Source organism: Leptodactylus fuscus, chromosome 2 (genome assembly GCF_031893055.1).
Source record: "Leptodactylus fuscus isolate aLepFus1 chromosome 2, aLepFus1.hap2, whole genome shotgun sequence".
Lineage (NCBI taxonomy): Eukaryota > Metazoa > Chordata > Amphibia > Anura > Leptodactylidae > Leptodactylus > Leptodactylus fuscus.
In genome coordinates, this window is record NC_134266.1 from 178357296 (window position 1) to 178377497 (window position 20202).

General features: G+C 40.9%; 2 protein-coding genes across 3 annotated transcripts in view; both read right to left on the reverse strand.

The window, feature by feature from the left end:
* The window catches only part of LOC142195432 (cytoplasmic FMR1-interacting protein 1), a 75178-nt gene extending 59934 nt beyond the window's left edge, over positions 1-15244 (reverse strand). For both annotated transcript variants that reach the window (XM_075265221.1, XM_075265222.1), the window contains exon 1: positions 15051-15244. The gene's annotated coding sequence lies outside the window, so the exon portion shown is untranslated. The remainder of the gene's footprint in view (positions 1-15050) is intronic.
* Positions 15245-16131: 887 nt separating this feature from the next.
* The window catches only part of TUBGCP5 (tubulin gamma complex component 5), a 33477-nt gene continuing 29406 nt past the window's right edge, over positions 16132-20202 (reverse strand). Inside the window, exons 20-23 of the mRNA XM_075265234.1 lie at positions 19911-20036; positions 18126-18214; positions 16967-17067; positions 16132-16473 (exon numbers count right to left, since the gene is read on the reverse strand). Coding sequence (XP_075121335.1) covers positions 16427-16473; positions 16967-17067; positions 18126-18214; positions 19911-20036 — 363 coding nt within the window. The 3' untranslated portion in view covers positions 16132-16426. The remainder of the gene's footprint in view (positions 16474-16966; positions 17068-18125; positions 18215-19910; positions 20037-20202) is intronic.

Sequence of the window (20202 nt, forward strand, 5' to 3'; positions counted from 1 at the left end):
TAACTATGGCGACCACCCGGGAGCCAGGCGGCCGCCATAGCCGCCGGGTCTCTACTGCAGTAGACAACCAGCTGTCATGCCTCCGATCGGTCCCCGGACCGATTGGAGGCATTAACCCCTCCGGCGCCGCGGTCAAAGGCGCCATTTTCCCGGCGGTGCATGGGCGCCGCCTTTTTGCCTGTATTAGGCTCCTGTATTAGCCTGTATTAGCCTGTATTAGGCTCCCAGGCTTGTCTGCAAATCCTCCCTTTTGCAGGCTGGTCTATGCAGCCTGCAAAAGAAAGGATGATTTTTTGCAATGCATTGCAATGCATTAGCATTGTAATGCATTGCATTAGTGATCAGACCCCCTGGGGTTCAACACCCCTAGGGGGTCTAATAAATGCAAAAAAAAAATAAATAAAAAAAAAGTTAAAAAAATATAAAAAAATATAAAAAGTATTAAAAGTTCAAATCACCCCCCTTTCCCTAGAACACATATAAAAGTAGTTAAAAACTGTGAAACATATACATGTTAGCTATCCCCGCGTCCGAAATCGCCCGCTCTAGAAATCTATAAAAATATTTTTCCTGTTCGGTAAACGCCGTAGCGAGAAAAATAGTCGAAAGTGCCAAACCGCCGTTTTTTCACTGTTTTGATTCTGATAAAAATTTTAATAAAAAGTGATCAAAGCAATAACATTTCCCGAAAATGGTAAAACTAAAAAGTACACCCGGCCCCGCAAAAAAAGACGCCCTATGCATCCCCGTACACGCACGTATAAAAAAGTTACGGCCGTCGGAATATGGCGACTTTTAGAAAAAAAAAATTTAACAGTTTTGGAATTTTTTTAGGGGTCAAAATGTAAATAAAACCATATAAATGTGGTATCCCTGGAACCGTACCGAAACACAGAATATAGAGGACATGTCATTTTGGCTGCACAGTGAACGCCGTAAAACCAAAGCCCGTAAGAAAGTCGCAGAAATGCATTTTTTCTTCAAATCCACCCCATTCTGAATTTTTTTCCTGCTTCCCAGTACATTATATAGAATAATTAATGGTGGCATCATGAAGAAAAATTTGTCCCACAAAAATTAAGACCTCATATGGCTCTGGGAGCGGAGAAATAAAAAAGTTATGGGGTTTAGAAGGAGGGGAGTCAAAAACGAAAAACGAAAATCAAAAAATGCCATCGGCGGGAAGGGGTTAACAAAAATCCAAAACTGAGCAAAATTTTTTTTTTCTAATAGTCGCCATATTCTGACACCTGTAACTTTTTTACACTTCCCTGCACAGGGCATCCTTTTTTTGCGGGACCAGGTGTACTTCTTAGTTATACCATTTAGGTGAATTGCTATTGCTTAGATCCCTTTTTATTCCCATCTTTATAAGATGCAAAACAGTGAAAAAACGGCGGTTTGGCATTGGCTTTTTTTCCCCACTACGGTGTTCACTAGAGATGAGCGAGTACTGTTCAGATCAGCCGATCCGAACAGCACGCTCGCATAGAAATGAATGGACGTTGCCGGCACGCGGGGGGATAAGTGGCCGGCCGACGTCAAAGCGGAAGTACCAGGTGCATCCATTCATTTCTACTGATCCGAACAGTACTCGCTCATCTCTAGTGTTCACCATAGAGGAAAACAATTTTTCTAGATTTGTAGAACACTACAATAGAAAGAGTACAGACAAGCCTCGGAGCCTTCACAAGACTCCTGGCTGGTTTGCCAACATGACCCCAGCCCCGGAGCTTGCTCTGGTTGCTGGCACCCATGCACCTCTGGTAAAATGGCATCTTGGTCAGAGCTGATTAACAGGGTTAATGCACCGATCGCGGACATTCGCGCTGGGTATCTGCTGTATAAAACCCAGCGACTGCCCGGCTCCTGATCAGTCGTCATATATAAACACCCAGCATCCACTGTACTAGCACGGCGGGTGTTGGGAAGGGGTTAAAAGAGGATTCCTATATCAAAGCTCAAATTCAGACTTGTAGCGCAAGCTAAATGAAGTGTTTTATCGAAAAGATCACTTAATCTTACTCCATTTGTCAGATACAGTTAAATCTCTGTCTTCAGTACATACAGCTGGTTGCTCTCAGATTGTAATGACAACTAAATACATTTATTGACTATTGCTTCTGTTATCTCTGTATATAACTGCAGTTTACAAGTACCAGCTCCATGGTGGAATCAGCTGTAAACCAGGAAGTGGAGAATGAAGGAGTCAGGAGGGCAGCAGAATTACTGACATAAGAAAACCCCTATAAAACCCACTCTGAGTAAAACTGCATGCTAGTACCAATATGTATACTAAAGAAAGTGACTATGAGCATTCACAATCACAAACGTCCCGTTTAAACCAACAAAAGCAAAGAATAAGGTTTATCATTCACACATCTATTTGTTAAAGATGGCTAGAAAAATATTACGAGCGAGCGCTGCACTAATGTATATATTATTTCTTGTTTGCTTGCTATACACTAATGAAAACAAGGGGAAAATACAAACAATAAAGCCGTGCCCAAGAGCGAGTAATAAAGGCTGTAGAAGAGAATGGGAAATGCTCATATGTTCAGCTTTTGTTCACACCCCTGATAGGAGATAAAAAAGAGGAACCAGTAACTTCCTGTAAAGTGGTAATCTCTCAGCACAGCATGCTGTACATCTGTCCCCCTAACAGAACACTAATGTACAACGCACTGACAAAGGAAACATTTTCTGTTCTAAGTCACACATTACAACAAAAAAGGATACACCCTATGATCTGCAAGTAGCATTAGAGTTGAACATACGCTCTGTGTATCTTGCGACCGCCCTATACCATGTTCAGTGGCCAAGCTTCTCTCCCAGAAAAAAATATCAGTATACTGAATCTAACAGACCTCATTTGCGCCAACATATATTACATTCATGGGATGATTTATTTACTGATTTCAACTGTCCGCGTACATTATTACTAACTTAGACGTTTATGGGAAATCCACAAGATATCCCACAAATGTAACAGATAAAAGATTTACCTCCAGGACCCACACTAATGTTGAGAATAAGTGTCCCACCTGGTTGCTTGGTGCATCTCCACCTACTGTAGGTATGGGTCCCAGAAGCTTCCAATGGAGACTGCTGCAACAGCTCATCTGTACAGGGTCTGGGTGTCAAACGCCGACAGATCACTTTGAACTGTCAAAACCCAATTTGGTGCTGAAAAACCACTTTAGGCTAAGGCCCCACATTGCGGAAAAGCAGCTTTTTTTGTTGCAGATTTTGCTGCGGTTTTTAGAACCAAAGCCAAGAGTGGCTACAAAAGGATTAGGAAATGTATTTGAAGCTCTTACACTTCTCTCTCCTTCTCAATGCATTCCTGGCTTTAACTACAAAAAAGGCAGCAAAATCTGCAACGAATAAAAAAAAGTTGCTTTTCCGCAACATGGGGCCTCAGCTCAATGGACCACAGCCAAAAAACATTGAGGGGAAAAAGCATGATTTTTTTCACTGCAGCGTTTTTCAAAGAAAGTTCTCAGTTTTCCTCTACATGGGGCCCCGGCCTAAAGCTTCTCCCTTGCAGCAGTAACAGCCCGATCCCTGTGATTGACAGCCCTTGACATCTCTCAGGGCAATGCTGTAGCCAATAACAGGCCTTAGTAGTCACCTAAGCACAGAAGGAACTTCATCTGGAGAGGTCATCTGGGGCTGGCAACAGCAGGAACCAGACTTTCATGTGACCACACACTTTGAATATCATCTGCTATTACTTTGCCATACTATAAACATATATCCAAGACAGAGATATACATCTGACAGAAATCCCTGATGCAGTATTTCAGATGGGCAACAAAGAATTGGGCATGATCAGTTCTTTTGCCCTGGTGGCATGTCAATATCCATCAGGCTATCATACATTACATTAGTATGTAAAATTGTGTATATAGTGAGAATGCCCATATAACAAGTGACTCATTTAGAAAAGAATATATAAAATAGCTATTCAATGCCTGCTAAATATACTCATACAGAGGAATAAATAGGCAATACCGAGAGTACATACTGTATGTAGTAACTTGCGGCCAGAAGCCCTTCCTTTTACTTCTAAATCTTTTGTGGTTTATGCTTGAAGTAGACACCTGAACCCAGTGAGGTTAAAATACCGGAAACTTTGGTGGTTAGCCATTTAGTCACGTAATATGCTAATAATACAACAATGTAGATAACAGACTGACTAATCTGAATAAGTAAATATTTGGGTTTCCTCCAAAATAACAAATCTGGAGCATATTTTCTTCAAGTGTGGTGCCTCGGTTATAACTCCTGAATATCCTATTAATATTATAAATGTGAAAGTTTGTGAGTTTGGATGTTTGTGGGTTTTTGTGTTCGGATGTTTGTTAGTCAATCACGCAAAATCCGCTCGACCTATTTGGCTGAAATTTTCCACAAACATAGTTAATACACCCCATTGCGCAATAGGCTACTTTTCGTCACAATAGCGCACATACGTTTTTCCCAGGACCCCCACAAACCCCAAACTCACATCACCATCTCTGCAATCTCACACACTTTGGACCATAGCAAGCCACAAAATTCATATTGCCCTCTACAGCCTAGCCCCTAACCCCACACAATCACATATACATACACTTTACCACTTTGCCCCTCACCTTAACGATACTCCAGGAGGTTCTCTTTAACGCTCCGGAGCAGCCATGTTTGCCGACCCCCACCGCTCTGACAATCCGCGAAACCGCCCACCCATGTCAATACCCCTAGGCGGTCTAATAAATGCAAAAAAAAAGTTTAAAAAAAGTTTAAAAAAAAATAAAAAAATAAAAAATAAAAAGGATTAAAAATTCAAATCACCCCCCTTTCCCTAGAACACATATAAAAGTAGTTAAAAACTGTGAAACACATACATGTTAGGTATCCCCACTTCCGAAATCGCCCGCTCTACAAAGCTATACAAATATTTTTCCTGTTCGGTAAACACCGTAGCGGGAAAAATGGTCACAAGTGCCAAACCGCCGTTTTGATTCTGATAAAAATTTGAATAAAAAGTGATCAAAGCAATAACATTTCCCGAAAATGGTAGAACTACAAAGTACACCCAGTCCCGCAAAAAAAAAGACGCCCTATACATCCCCGTACACGCACGTATAAAAAAGTTACGGCTGTCGGAATATGGCGACTTTTCAAAAAAAATATTTTTTTAACAGTTTTGGTTTTGTTTTTAAGGGGTCAAAATGTAACTAAAACCATATAAATTTGGTATCCCCTGAATCATAACGAAACACAGAATACAGGGGACATGTCATTTTGGTTGCACAGTGAACGCCATAAAACCAAAGCCCGTAAGAAAGTCGCAGAAATGCATTTTTTCTTGAAATCCACCCCATTTTGAATTTTTTCCCTGCTTCCCAGTACATTATATAGAATAATTAATGGTGGCATCATGAAGAAAAATTTGTCCCGCAAAAATTAAGACCTCATATGGCTCTGGGAGCAGAGAAATAAAAAAGTTATGGGGTTTAGAAGGAGGGGAGTCAAAAACGAAAATCAAAAAATGCCATCGGCGGGAAAGGGTTAACTTCAAATACCTCTGTCCCAAAGTCACTATGTAAAGTTTCTCACCGTATAGCAGCTCAAATACAAATTAACTTCAACACAAAAGTCTCACGTATTCTCTGAATTACAGCAAAAACAAGATACAAACTTACATTTCATATCCCATACCTTATACACAGTACGAAAACCTTACCCGCGCCTGTATATACCCACTGCTACAATCACCGCAGACGAAGTCGCGGGTACCAGCTAGTTTATGAATAAACTGACAACTGGGTGTCACCACCAAGGTTGTGGAGTCATAGTCTGGGCCATTTTTGTCACCAACCTCTGCTTCAAATAACTTTTTTATTATTATTATATTTTACATTTTTTTTATTGTATAACTCATTTAGATGTAGATTTTGTAGTATATTTACTTCTGCAGAAATTCAATCACTGACTTTTTAATGAATTAAAGCGGCTCTATCATCAGATTTATGCACTGCTCGACGTCATCTTTCTGTCACGCCCTCCTCTAGTGTCTTCTGTCTATGACATACTCCTGGCCTCTCGCTTTCCTGCATCCATCTTAGTTTCTTCCGGCGGGTTTTATCGAAATCCCGCGCGTGCCAGTAGCACTCCCTCTGGAGCGCCACTGCGCACGCTCCGGCGCCAATTTTGTGAATGGAAATGTGTGACCATACTGCTCATGCGCAATACGCGAGCGTGCTTCTAAGGGGAACTGAGCATGCTCAGTTCCCCTTAGAACTACGTGAGCGTACTGCGCATGCACATTACAGTCGCGCATTTCCATTCACAAAAATGGCGCTGGAGCGTGAAAGAAACGAAGATGGAGGCGTGGAAGCGAGAGCCCAGGAGGACATCGCAGACAGAAGACACCAGAGGAGGGTGTGACTGAAAGATGACGTCGAGCAGTGCAGGAATCGCCCACCGTGCATGATAAGTATGATCTGAATATTTGTTTTTAGGGTCTTAGTTTAAAAAGGGTGGGTCTTTTACAATACGATTAGCGGGGCCTGGATAGCCTTTTTAAAGGCTATTCAAGCATATGTGTGGCTCATAGTCCATAAATATGATGGAAGAGCCCCTTTAAAGGAGGTTTATTGCCTCTGACTAACCATGGTCATTTATTAAGGAGTCTGAGGCGGGATGTGGAAAGACAGTGACCTACGAATTCCAGAGCCCTGGCTAGCATTCCCCTTCTCAATGAGGTGTGTATGGATACATTTTGACTTTGGCAGCACTGTAAGGGTCCATTCACACAGAGGAATTTGGCACTGATTCTGGTGCGGAATCCGTGTCAGAATCAGCGCTGAAAAACCGCCTCCCATTGATTTCAATGGGTTCCGAGCGGAAAACGGAACCCATTGAAGTCAATAGGAGTTTCTTCTTTTCAGCGCTGATTCTGACGCGGGTTCGCTACTAGAATCAGCACCAAATTGCTCCATGTGAATGGACTCTTAGGCTTTGTAGTGACACACCCGCAACTGTAACAACTTCTTGTCAATTTATTCCCAAATTTCTAGGAGTAATAACAGAGGAACAGTACAATAAGGATAGTCAGCACAATCCACTCTAAATGTCATCATAATGTCCATTGAAGTCCAAATGAGTACAATTGGTATATGAGCCAGCTCAGAGAAACACACAGTCAAAAGGTGCAATTATGTGACCAATAAGGATTCTGATCTTTAATAGTGGATAGTAGAGGTTTGTTGGTGTAGTTATACATTGCATAGACAAAGAGAAGGCGTGTTTAGTCCAACTAACACAACATGATTGGGTATAAAGTAGTCATACACGTTTTAGCACATAACTATTGGATAAGGTACAAACAAGAAGTTTCATCCTATCACAGATAACACTTTTTAGCAAAGAAGAGTGAGCTCTGAGCAGTGCGAAGAAAAGGAATGTATGATGGAGACAGGCAAAGGCTGCATCCTTCACCATTCCTTCCTGGGTTTGCGTCTCTTTCTAGCAAGTTTCTTTGCAAGCCAGATTATAAACGTTAAATAGGTACATAAAAACGGCAACAGTATATGGAATATTACCATAAATCATCTATCTAATCCCTTATAATTTTGTACTATATATACTTGAAGTAGTTTAATAAATATATATTCAGCAATGTCAATAATATCAAGCCTCTAAACAGTAACAATATAGACTGCATTGTCTGACTTTCAGTTGGTGAGAAGCCAGTGAAAATATCCTGCAATGGTGGGCCATGACATCTTTTGAGGACATGGATACAAACTTATCTCTACTATTTATAGTGTTGTGAATGAGCCTGTGTAACATAATATTAACCAAATCTATTGTCTCCTTGATCTTTTAATTCCTTCAATGAATACCTTATTCCAGGTAAGGATAATGATTCCGGCACCCCCTCACCATATTATGCCTGCCCATAATATGTTACTGACATTGTATAAACATCTAGAGAATGGACCTGTGAGATTCACACTTCTCAAAGTAATGCTACTATCAGCCATGACGCATACATGCTGATCTCTACAAACATTAAGGTAAAAAACTAGAAGGCGTAACTAAAAATGGAGATATCTTATCAGTAGGCTGTAATACACAAGGTTCATATGTTCCTGACTGTGACCACAAACCAACCCTTCAGTCGTCTCTACACATGTTCACTTCCCATGTGTGGTATTCTCAGTAGATAGTAGTTCACTGACCACAGACTAACACCTACCATAATAGGCAAAACAATAAATTCACACAATAACTTCATAAGTTGAATATTTCCGTGTAGTCTTAATACATTTCCTGTAAGGCAAAGGGTCACCTTTTCTTTAACATGCACCTGGGTAGCAGAGATGCAGAGGAACCAACACTAAGTTCATGAATCCTGCTACCTATTCTTTATCATAAAGAGAACAGGAACGAAAACTACTTATTTTACGGATGTAAATACATTTCACATAGCAATTGGAAGATCATATAAAATATATAAATATATCAAAAAGGAGCACTGCAATTCTTCAGATTCTCATCAACATCGTACAAAACACATCTGTACAGCCATATATTTGTGCGACTACTGACACGGTGCTCTGCTGACGCTTGGCTTTCCACCACAGTACAGTTCAGCACACAAGGACAATGGGAGCAGTAAACATTTTGGCTTCAGTGAAATCTGCCATTTTGTAACATTACAAACAGCAATGAATGAACGGACAGGGAAAATAGTATCTTTCTCTGTGGATAAGTTCCCACCTGAGATAAATGACATCGAGGCACAGGTTAGGTCTCCTCTAACACAGAAACATGTCGGCCACTGCTGAGAGGGGTAGAGGTAGTGACACATAACTATCAGTCCCCTGCACTCTTTGCTGGCTATTATTAGGTAGAAGTCACAATATACTTTGTGTAGTTCTGGGCTAGTATTAGAGAGAAGCTGCCCCATAATATTCTGCCCTTACTTATTGAAAGAATGGGACTCGCAGCATCATGACTGCCATGGTCGAGCCAACAAAAGGACCATATTACTTAGCCCGATCAGATAAGGGCTTAATCTGAGAAATAATCTTTCTGTGTCCCTGAAGTTTAACTCCCCCTCTCATCCAACTTCTAGCTGTGAGACAACTGATTGCAGAAGGAAAAAAAACAGTAGTGAACCCCTACCCAGTCAGTCAGTCAGCCTGCCGAAGAAGCAGATCAGCTGGCGGTTCCCTCTCTTGTTCCCTGCAGGTTTTAGTCCTTGATCCTGATGCAAACAAACATTCAGTATGGGTGTATTTCTTATTTACTACCGTTCATTACTATGACACATTTGCCCAGATGAAATGTCAGCATCTCAAAAAATTGAAAGCGTGTCGAGTCGTGCTGAGCAGGTGAGAATAGACTGACAGGCTGGCTGTCTACTGAGCTGTCACGGATTACTTCTACATACAGACACAAGCAGAAGAGGTTTAGCGCAAGACCCAGAAGCATGAGCTAAAGCATTACTACATTGTGGGAAGGAAGTAGCAGAAGTTCTTCACAGCTCTGTGCTAACATACGTGCAGAAACACTGTTCAATGTAGGCAATGGTGCTAGATATGCCCAAGAAACTCAGTCAGCAATACCAGATACACAGATAAAACAGTCAATCGATCTAAGTTATGTACAAGAACAAATATAGTAGTAAAGATCTCATATATTGTGTACGGGATGTTCTCACCACATAGTCGGTGACGCTCAAACCTTATACAAGAAACCACAACATTTTCTTATAACCACCAAATGAAGCACTGCTTTCTAAAGCTTTAAAAGGATATTCCCCCAAAGATCGCTGGCTTAGACTGCAATGAAAGAATCAGTCCTGTCACCAAAAGCCACCAAAGGGACTACAATGTGGTGGTCAAGCAGCAGCTCTCTACACATCAGATCAAATAGCTGCAGGCACAGATGCTCCCCCTCCCTGCTCACCTTAAATAGCTGCTCCAGAAAATGGGCAGAGACAGCCCACTTACTGACCAGAACATCTGGATGGAGATATGCAATAAGAGTCTTGCAGCCTGAGAGCTCAAAACAGAATATAGGGCATAAAGCAGGGGCTGCCAATGTACTTAAAATATTTGCTGTTCCCTTTGACAATTTCATTTGTTTTATATGAGAGTTTACAACAAAGTGGTGCACTAAACGTTGAGAGTCTACAGAACTATGGGCATCCCTGACACAGAACACAACAATAAGGCTTGGGCTATACAGTGACGTGTAGTTGTACAACATCATAATGTCCTGGTGCCACACCACACCTCCATCTGGAAATGTATGTCTATACAAACAGGACATATAAATCCTTAGCAGTCTTAAGAATCCCATTTTCTGGCCACAGTGAAGGGAGAGGTAGGTGGCTGTGCATGTCTAGGTCTCTCTACTAACTTGCACAGGAAAATCGGCCTTGGATCGTTTCAAGACTCCCATCGAAGAGAAGGGAGAGACTAGCAAATGCATGGAAGCTTCAATGACAGCTGCAGGACGGGCGCCAAAGGACCCTCCTTCTCAAGACAGATGCGGATTCCACAGACATACATATATAGATGGAAATACCCCTTTAATGATAGAAATGTTGTCATTTTGCATCTGCAATTTGTTGAGACCACAACCTACAGTCTACAGTAATACAACCCTATTGGGATTTCTGCACAACCGCATTCATTATCATTAGCTGCAACTGGCAGCGCAACATTTACTATCTTGAAGGGCAAGGGCAGCAGAGACAAAAAGCTGTTCAATAAAGAGTCTAGCAAGTATAGGTGAATACTTACTCCACACATTGTTGCCACAGTAAAATACAATACAAAGCTGTACAATGGAGGCTTTATTCATTTCAAGGTAATCTGTTGGGAGTGCTGCTTTATCTTAAAGAAAACTGCCTACCTTATATAATATTTACCACACACATACAAAATACAGTGCCAGTTCACCCTATAGAAAAAAAAATGTATAATGTATGCCAGATGTAACCTGTTAGCTGGCCTACAGATTTTACTTTAGAAATGAAGCATTCATCTGTGCTACTGCCAACTATTCTACGAGTAGAAAACTGGTCAGACAAGCATGGAGGAGGGAAAAATGTCATTGATGTATTACAGAATTATGTGACACTTAAATGGCCGCTAACTTTTCAGACAACTTAATGTAATTTAATACATCCTGTGATTCTTAGTCAAAATATTATGCACTTTAAAAATGCTGCATGTTTGTGCCTGAACAACCTCTCTGAAGTCCTTTCTAGCTAATTTGCAATGAACTCCATGTTACTAGGAAATTCCTGTCCATAGACACATGAAATAAGCAAGGCGTCTTCACAGTGAGTGGAAAGAGGAGGGTCCAGTCTCTTCACACAGTGATTACAGAGGAGAGGGGCTGATTCTCCTCACAGCCTCCACACACATCTGCAATTTTCTAAAACTGAACATTTTGTACATCTCACAGCTACAATGTAAAATCTACTTATATCTGGTGGCTTGTGTGATTACAGATGGAATATTATTCCCAGACAGCAAGCAGCTTTCCTTACTGCACTCATTGATTGCTTTTTTCATGTGTCAGGGATCTTTTAGGCTGCATCATTAAGCTCACTTAGACTTTACTCAGATATTTGTTTGACATTGTATAGTTACTCATGGCAGAATTACATGTAAATAAACCAGTAATGGTAGCATTGAATAGGGGAGGGGGCAGTGTGCACCTTAGTATGCACAATCCCTGCCTCAGAGACAAATGTAAAATCTGCTGTAATGTGATTATTAGCAGCAGAAAATCTGATGTCACGTATAAAGGTTTATTCAGCCAGAGAACAGACTACCAAACAAGACCCTGCAGTTATTTCATGACAACTCAAGTACCCTTTAACCCCTTCCTACAACAAGCATTAATACATATTTGTTTTTTTACTCTCCACCTTTCAAACCCCATAACTTTTTTATTTTTCTATTCACACAGTCATATATGAGGGCTTTTTAAATTTATGCATGCAGGTATTTTTTGCAGGGCCAGATTTATTTTTACATTAGGTTCACACAAGCATGGATCTCCGCTAAGAAAAAAAAAAATGGTTACCCGGAGACCCCATATACTATAATGGGATCCACCGTGCAGGATTTTTCACTCCGACGATTATTGCCGGAATCTGCGGAAGTCTTTTACAGAGACTGCGCATCCGATATCAAGCTAGCTTTATTTATACCAATTTATGGAAAGAGTCCTGCTTTGATTGTTTTTTTTTACTGCAATCATTAGACCCCTCACTAGGATGTCTGATCACTAATGCATTGCATTACAATGTTAATTCATTGCAAAATTACGGCATTTCTATTACAGGCTGCATAGAGCAGCCTGTAACCTAAATAAATGCTAGATTATTTACTGCCATAAAAGAATGTCATTGTGAGATGAAGGTCCACAATGCAGCACTATGCTACTTTGAGTAACAAAACAGTTCCTAATACAGAAGTTAATTGGGGAAATGAAACAAACACATTCCCCAAAATTCCTGTAGACAGCACAACACTGAAAAATCTACAGTAACAAACCAAAAAGGAAACGTCTTACACCGTGAAAACCAGAAACAGTTCCTCTTAGTGTACATCACGACTATTACACCATGTTGGCTATTGCAGGGTATATGTAGTTTAACATGACTATATGGACAGCATGAGTCTGCTAGAGTAAAAAGTGACTAATGACAACTCTCTACACTGCCTCATAGTAGCCATAGAGGCAAAGGATGTCCTTATGAGGTCATTACTGTAACATGGGAATATTCCTAATTTACATCAGTCCTCATCCTAGATGGGGCTTGCTCTTTAAATACCGTATCTTGACATACATGGATATCAGCTTAATAGCAAGCCATGCACCCTGTCAGTAAGTTTTTCAGACAATAGAGTACCTAGGAAAAGCCTGTGCAGTACACAGAAAGAAAACATTCCAATGAACCTTTTAAATCCAATATGGATGTAACCATTTAAAATGAGAAATAGCCAAATTATTGGAGACCGGCAAAAAAGAACCCTAGCACAACCACATTGTTGAAAACAACTTCAAATCATGTATAGTAATGAGTATAATATATATATATATATATATATATATATATATATATATCAGCAGGCTTACACGCTGCTACATAGGAAATACAAACATACTGCATAGAAGAAGACTGTCCATATTTGCCTCTAGATCTTATGTACATCATAGAGGGAAGTCCCATGTGCCAACCAAGATACTTCCAGAATAATAAAGTAAATAGAGGCAGAGATCTAGTAAACTTGGCACAACTATGGCTTGAAATTTACTTATGTTGTCTTAAACAGCATAAACCTAGTCCAGTAGTGACAAGAAATGCCAAGTTCGTAGTAGACAGAAAAATGAACAGCACTCCCAATGGGTTTTCAAGGGCTTGCTTATGTATTAAATTTGGGATACCATTACAATCCATAGTCATAAGTATTGAAGCGAGTGTTATAACTCAGAGAGCTAAAGTATAGTTACACAACGTTTCGGGCTCGTGAAGCCCTTCCTCATGTCAACACTGCAAGAACAAAAACCCACTGAGACTGCTGTCCATTTTCCTTTCTACTAAAGACTTTAGAATCTGGCCAACCCTCTTTAGTCTCTGAATTGTGAGAGTGCTACCTGTCTATTTAAAACATAAGAAACGCCAAGTTCATCATAGCGGTGCATAATGGGAGACAACTATCTTGCTAGAAGTTAGACACTTTTTATTATTATTTATTTATGTAAACCAACTTCTAGGTGGGCATATGTCAGACCATTACTTTTCATCGAACAACTGGCACTCGCCAGTAATAAATCTGGAGCTTTTTAAGTCTTGGGAAAACCATATCCCTCATCTACGCACTTTTGAAAACGTCTAGCATGGCCAGAATCGGTACTTTCTGACAAATCAAAAGTAAATTTGTCTAAATGAATTTCACCAAAAAGGTGAAATGCACACAGCATTAGTAAATGTTGATCAATGTACTGTATATATATATATATATATATATATATATATATATATATATATATATATATATATATCAATCATAGTTGCTAATTTAAGGCTTATATGTGTCCATGAGTAAAATCCAATCATTTCTGGGTGACGGCGGACAGAACCAAGGTGATCTACGGCCTATAAAGTCATAACTTTTTATTTTCAAAATGTGAATGTTGTGTATGCAACAAAAGTCAATGGAAATGTGACACCACTGTTGTGTATCGCTGCCAGCATCAATAGTATCAGAAGGTACAGAAATTGTAGCCAGTGTCAGTGCATGTACCGACCTGCAACAGAAATGGCCTGTGGCTCTAGCCAACACATCAAACAACTTGTACATCAGTGACTAAACTAGACAACTTCCCCAACTCAGACTACAGCGACTTATGCCATCTAATGCCCGGTATCTCAAAGTGACTGGACACACTGCACACCAGAATGGCTCCCTATAAACCCCTATGTGGCAGGACAGTATAGCACAGCACAAAATGCTCCCCTGTACTTGAGGAAGGATAGATTACTGACAAGGTTTCCATATATATGCCATTACTGTGAAAAGCGCACTAGCACGTTTTCAGATAAGCATTGGCATAACCTAGCAGGGATTTAGGAAGGTGGGCAGACAGCATTCAGGACCCCTCACAATATGTTGTGCCCGACTATGTAACACCACCAGCACTCATGGCAGAGTTGCCTTCAGTATCACCTATGGCACAGAGCCCTCTAATAGACAGTAATGGGCACCTAGTCAGTCAGACAAGCGCCATGTCAGCAGCTGCACATCCCTGCACATCGGGCTCCTTTGCGGCTGCCTCCCCACCTAGGTATTTGGTGTGGGCGGAAGGGCAGGGGAAGCACCTATGACACGACCCATGCTAGCCTCAGAGCCGGAATCTCGGCCACACACTCCCAGCCCCCGTACAGTTCCTGCTCGCTGCTTCACAGGGGAAGTGGGGCAGGGGACTCGGTGACCCGGGATGCTCATTTCTCTCACCCGTGATGCGCTTCTTCCCCGGCCCTGCAGCCGGTGATTGTTTCCTTCTCGGGGCACTGCCAGCTGCTGCCCGCCGCCTGCCTGGGAGCTCAGGAACCGGCCGCGGCCTCCCCACAACTCTTTACTCCACTTTTACCAGTAGTACGAGGCCGAAACTTCCTAGAGACACTGAGGAAACACCCTTCCTCCAAGGCCGGAGAGCGGTGGGCAGGGACGCGGCTCCTCCTCCTCCAGATCACGGATCAGACCACTCCTCCATGGCGCTGCGGGCCTGCTCCTGGCTCTGCTGCCCAGGATACAATATACTCATATGTAGTACAGCAGGGCACCTACTGTATACCACAGCAGAACATGGACGTGCTGGATGATGCCAACCGCATGTGGCTGCCATTGTAGGGTGAATAGGATGGCAGTGGTGAACTTTTAGAAACTCCAGATTAACAAACCCCATTCACTTGCAGTTTAACATGCTATTATGGAGGTCATATCAGTTGCAAAAGTATTGTGGTTTTTCACTATGGAATTGCAATCCAAAAAACCATAAAATCTTTGGGTGTATTTGCACCAAAATCTGCAATGAAATTCATATGTAGCACTTGGTGTTTACAGCAGATTTTATTGGGGATTTCTAGGCTTGGTTCACATAACGAAATGTGAGGCTGAATCAGCTTTGGCATCTATAGGAAGATTGAACAGGGCACTTCTCACTGAAAACAAAGGAAAGCAGATCCCTGCCAGAATCTGGAGGCGGTTTTGGAGACAGAATCTACTACAAAGTCTGAATTAACACTAATTTTTTTTACGTTTTCTGAGAACTCCCCCTTATGAAACATGACATGTCCACAACACATAGCAATAGCTTCAGCAGCTCTTAAGAACAGTGAATGTGCAATTTGACACTATTTTATACTATTACAGCAGATAAAAAAGGTACACAAATTGAATAGAATTTTCTAGTTCCAGTTGCCTACAACAACTAGTGCTATGCAGATTTATGGCAAATAAAAGACAAACTTTAGTTAAAAAGAAACAAATTTTATTCTGTACAGAGATTAATAAAATGTATATTTACAGCAGCTTGTATTGGTATAGAACGGTCACATTTAATACAACAGATAACACTATTTTTTAGGTGAAACCAGAAATATTTATTGTAAATCATATATACAGTATACACTGGGATCACTGAACAAGGGGAGACATGTAACAACCAGAATAAACTGGAAGTGTCCCGACTACTAGCAACACCACTTTTCTTCCATTACGGACAATATATTGCAAGCTTCCCCACCTGTATTATTTACAACAAATATAACATCAATTTATGTACATTCTTGGCAGAGCCATCTTCATCATATCTTTAGGATGAACCAGGCCTAATTCTGCTCCATGCCGGCCATAAGCGATAAAGCCAAAGATTCCACTAAGACAAGGATAAAAGAAAAGATACTTAGTGACATGCACATAATAAAAAGTAGTACCTGACAAGGAAAACCAAACCGCCATCTCTCCATCTACAGATATGTAATAGAGGTTCCCTCATAGATTGTAAGCCCTCGCGGACAGGGCCCTCTATCCCTCTGGTGCCAGTCGGTCATTGTTAGTATTATACTTGTTTTGCATATTTTGTGTATTGTATGTAAATCCTCAAATGTAAAGCACCATGGAATTAATGGTGCTATATAAATAAATAATAATAATACAATAATAATCTCCAGTCAAAACCTGCTTATCACATTTTAAATAGTGACTAACATATCTGTAGTAGGACTCTCAGCAAGCACTGGCACAGGTTGGCTTTATTAGCCATGCCAAAATAGGGTATTAGCTTAGATTTATGTGGCCAATATTTATTATAGTATGCTATAAGAAATAAAAATAAAAATAATTAAAAAAAAGATATGCTATATACTTACAGTGTGGGAATGACCCCCTGCAGACCGCTTTATTTAATACTTTCACAAGAAACTTGTGACAATTTGTAAAATCAGATTCCATCTTCAGGATAGATTCTGCCCTGGATTTAAAAAAGAAAAAAAAAACAAAAAGTGCATTAGCAAAAGATTTTCTGACATTTTACAAATACAATAGGTTTCCAGCACCAGAGTTCAATTATTCAAAAAGTATGACCGCTAATAAATCTGTGAATTCCATGACTAGTTTAAAAGGGGTTTTCCCACAAATATAACCATATTTAGATATGTAGACAATTAAAAATTAAATATTATTTGGAAATATAAATAGTCAAAAATGTTAAGACTTTGGCGGCTGTGGTTGGTGTATCTGGGGTCTGCAGTTTTCCAACTTCTCTTGAGCCCTGTGCTAACTTCACAATTCCTCTCTGGTTTGGCTCCACCTGGCCATGGCCATCTTCCTTTCCCTCTGTATTTTCTCCTCCCCTACATATATTGTCTGTCTTAGGGCCTGTGCACATGATGTAACGCAGCATTGATTCTGACATGTAAACTCGTGTCAGAATCAAGCGCTGCAAAACAGAATCCCATTGACTTTAATGGGTTCCATTTAACGCACGTAACACATTGAAATCAATGGGTTAAAAAGCCTCCCATTGATTTCAATGTGTAGCGTGCGTAAGATGGAACCCATTGAACTCTTGGGATTCTGTTTTGCAGCGCTGATCCTTACAAGAGTTTACGTGTAAGAATCAACGCTGCGTTACATAGTGTGCATGGGCCTCCTTAGTGTACCTGAACGTTACTCCTTCCCTAGTTTCATCACCCAGGCTACATATTACAGCCGTTCCCACATGTATGTGTTCACAGGAGTATGTTCCAATGGCTTAGATGTGGGCCCTCCATTACTGTTGAGTGCTTGCGCCTGTTGCATCCTGTCTTCTTTTTGCACCCAGGTCGAGACCCCCTAAAACGTGGTGGACCCGTTGGGCTAACTGACATATCGTTAACTGTATTCCTTAAAAAAAAATTCTTGCAATATACATTGATTAAACATAAAAAAGCTGAAAGATTTTTTTCTCTAACCATCTTAGGTCGGTACGAACTTTCTACATTCTGAAACCCTTTGGAGTTAGTTTCAAGTATACATTGTTTTACTTACTTCCATGCTCCAAATCCAGCATGCCAGCGGTCTGCAAACATCAGCACAACATTCATTACTTTCATTATTGCTTCCTTTACAGAACTGACCTGTAAGTCAAGCAAAATGGAAAGAATAACATACTTAAAAGGGGATGTTCAGACCGTAGAAATGACATGTAGTTAGGCTACACTGTTACATATGACCAGCGGTGGTTTTTCTCACTAGGATCCCCTCCGTTGCTAGAAACGGAAGGGCCTTTGTGGTTTGAGGAGCACATTGACTCCTTCTACTGTTACCCTACATAGAACCATGGCTGTTCAGGCACTGTGGGTATTACGCATCAGTCCTATTCGCCTGCATAGTGCCTTGACAAAACTGGGATTCTGCAGACAAGAGTGTCCAAGTACCTTATATAGTTGTGATCTACAGGGAGGAGGGGGATGTCTCCAATTAGCAAGAAATGGCATATTAGTAATGGCCTAGTTATTTACAGGCAGCATTACTGCTAGAGCCCAGTGACTGTACCAACTGAAACTCACATCTGGGGGAGTCACAAAACGACCAGCTCAAATGAATTATTTGTGTGCATTCATAACACCTTAAAGGGATTCTACCACTAAAACATTTTTTTCTAGTTACCACGTCGGAATAGCCTTTAAAAAGGCTATTCGTCTCTTACCTGTGGAAGTGCTCTCCGCCGCGCCGTTCGTTCAAAATACCGGTTTGTACCGGTATGCTAATGAGTTCTCTCGCAGCGATGGGGGCGTCCCCATCGCAGGAGCAGCGATGGGGGCGTCCCCATTACAGCTCAAAAACTGACCGCAGCGCCGCCTCTCTGGTCTTCGGTGTCCTCCCCTTGCTTCTTCAGCGTACTGTCGGACGCCTGCGCAGTACGCTCTGTTCGACGAAGATTGCCGAACGTACTGCGCATGCACGAAATTGCGATCCCAGCCATAGTGCGGGCACCGAACTTTCGCGCATGCGCAGTACGTTTGGCAATCTTCGCCGAACAGAGAGCATACTGCGCAGGCGTCCGACAGACGCTGAAGAGGCAAGGGGAGGACACCGAAGACCGGAGAGGCGGCGCTGCGGTGAGTTTTCGAGCTGCAATGGGGACGCCCCCATCGCTGCTCCTGCGATGGGGACGCCCCCATCGCTGCGAGAGAACTCATTAGCATACCGGTACAAACCGGTATTTTGAACGAACGGCGCGGCGGAGAGCACTTCCACAGGTAAGAGACGAATAGCCTTTTTAAAGGCTATTCCGACGTGGTAACTAGAAAAAAAAAGTGTTTTAGTGGTAGAATCCCTTTAATAAAACAAGGAGTTAACCAGTTTCTATGACTGGTGGTCTAGCCTTAAAGGGGTATTCCCATGTATATAATCATTTTTAAGTTTGTAGATAATTAAAAGTTAGTCATTTTTGAAAATATAAGCAATTAAATATTTTGCACAGTTTTAAAGATTTTCTCTAAATATCTTTTTGTCACAGTCTTATGATCTTGATCGGTTACCAATGGATTTGACCAGGATTGCAAGATCTTTCTAAGGTCAGAAAATCAGCAATGATTTCCTTATCACACATATTATACTGTAATAATTTGCACATTTTTCACATTCAGAAATTCATGCACCCTACAACACTACTGATTGTTTACGTTGGCAGATTCACTGGATCTACAGATCCATAACAAACAGAACCCCGTTTTGTCTTCTATTCTCAGGACAAGAGGTCACGTCTCCTTTCAATAAATAGGGCAACCATGGACCATCAAATAATAGTTGAACATCATATTTTCATACCTTTTCCCTTAAAAGACAGCGATCATGAATTGTAGACAGATATCTATAGTGAATTTTAATCAATTGGTCCAGATCTTTTGCTTCCTCTACTTGATGTTGAAACTCCAGACCTGTGCTGTGAAGAATCTATTAAAAATAATGTTATTCAAAAATATTCAGATTTATTGTCACCTACTATTTTCAATTCCATGCAGATGTTAATATATTTTTTTTGCCCTTGTCTGCAAGCACTTTTGTAATGAGATCATCTATTATGCAAAATTAAGCCACAAATTTCTACATAAATATATAG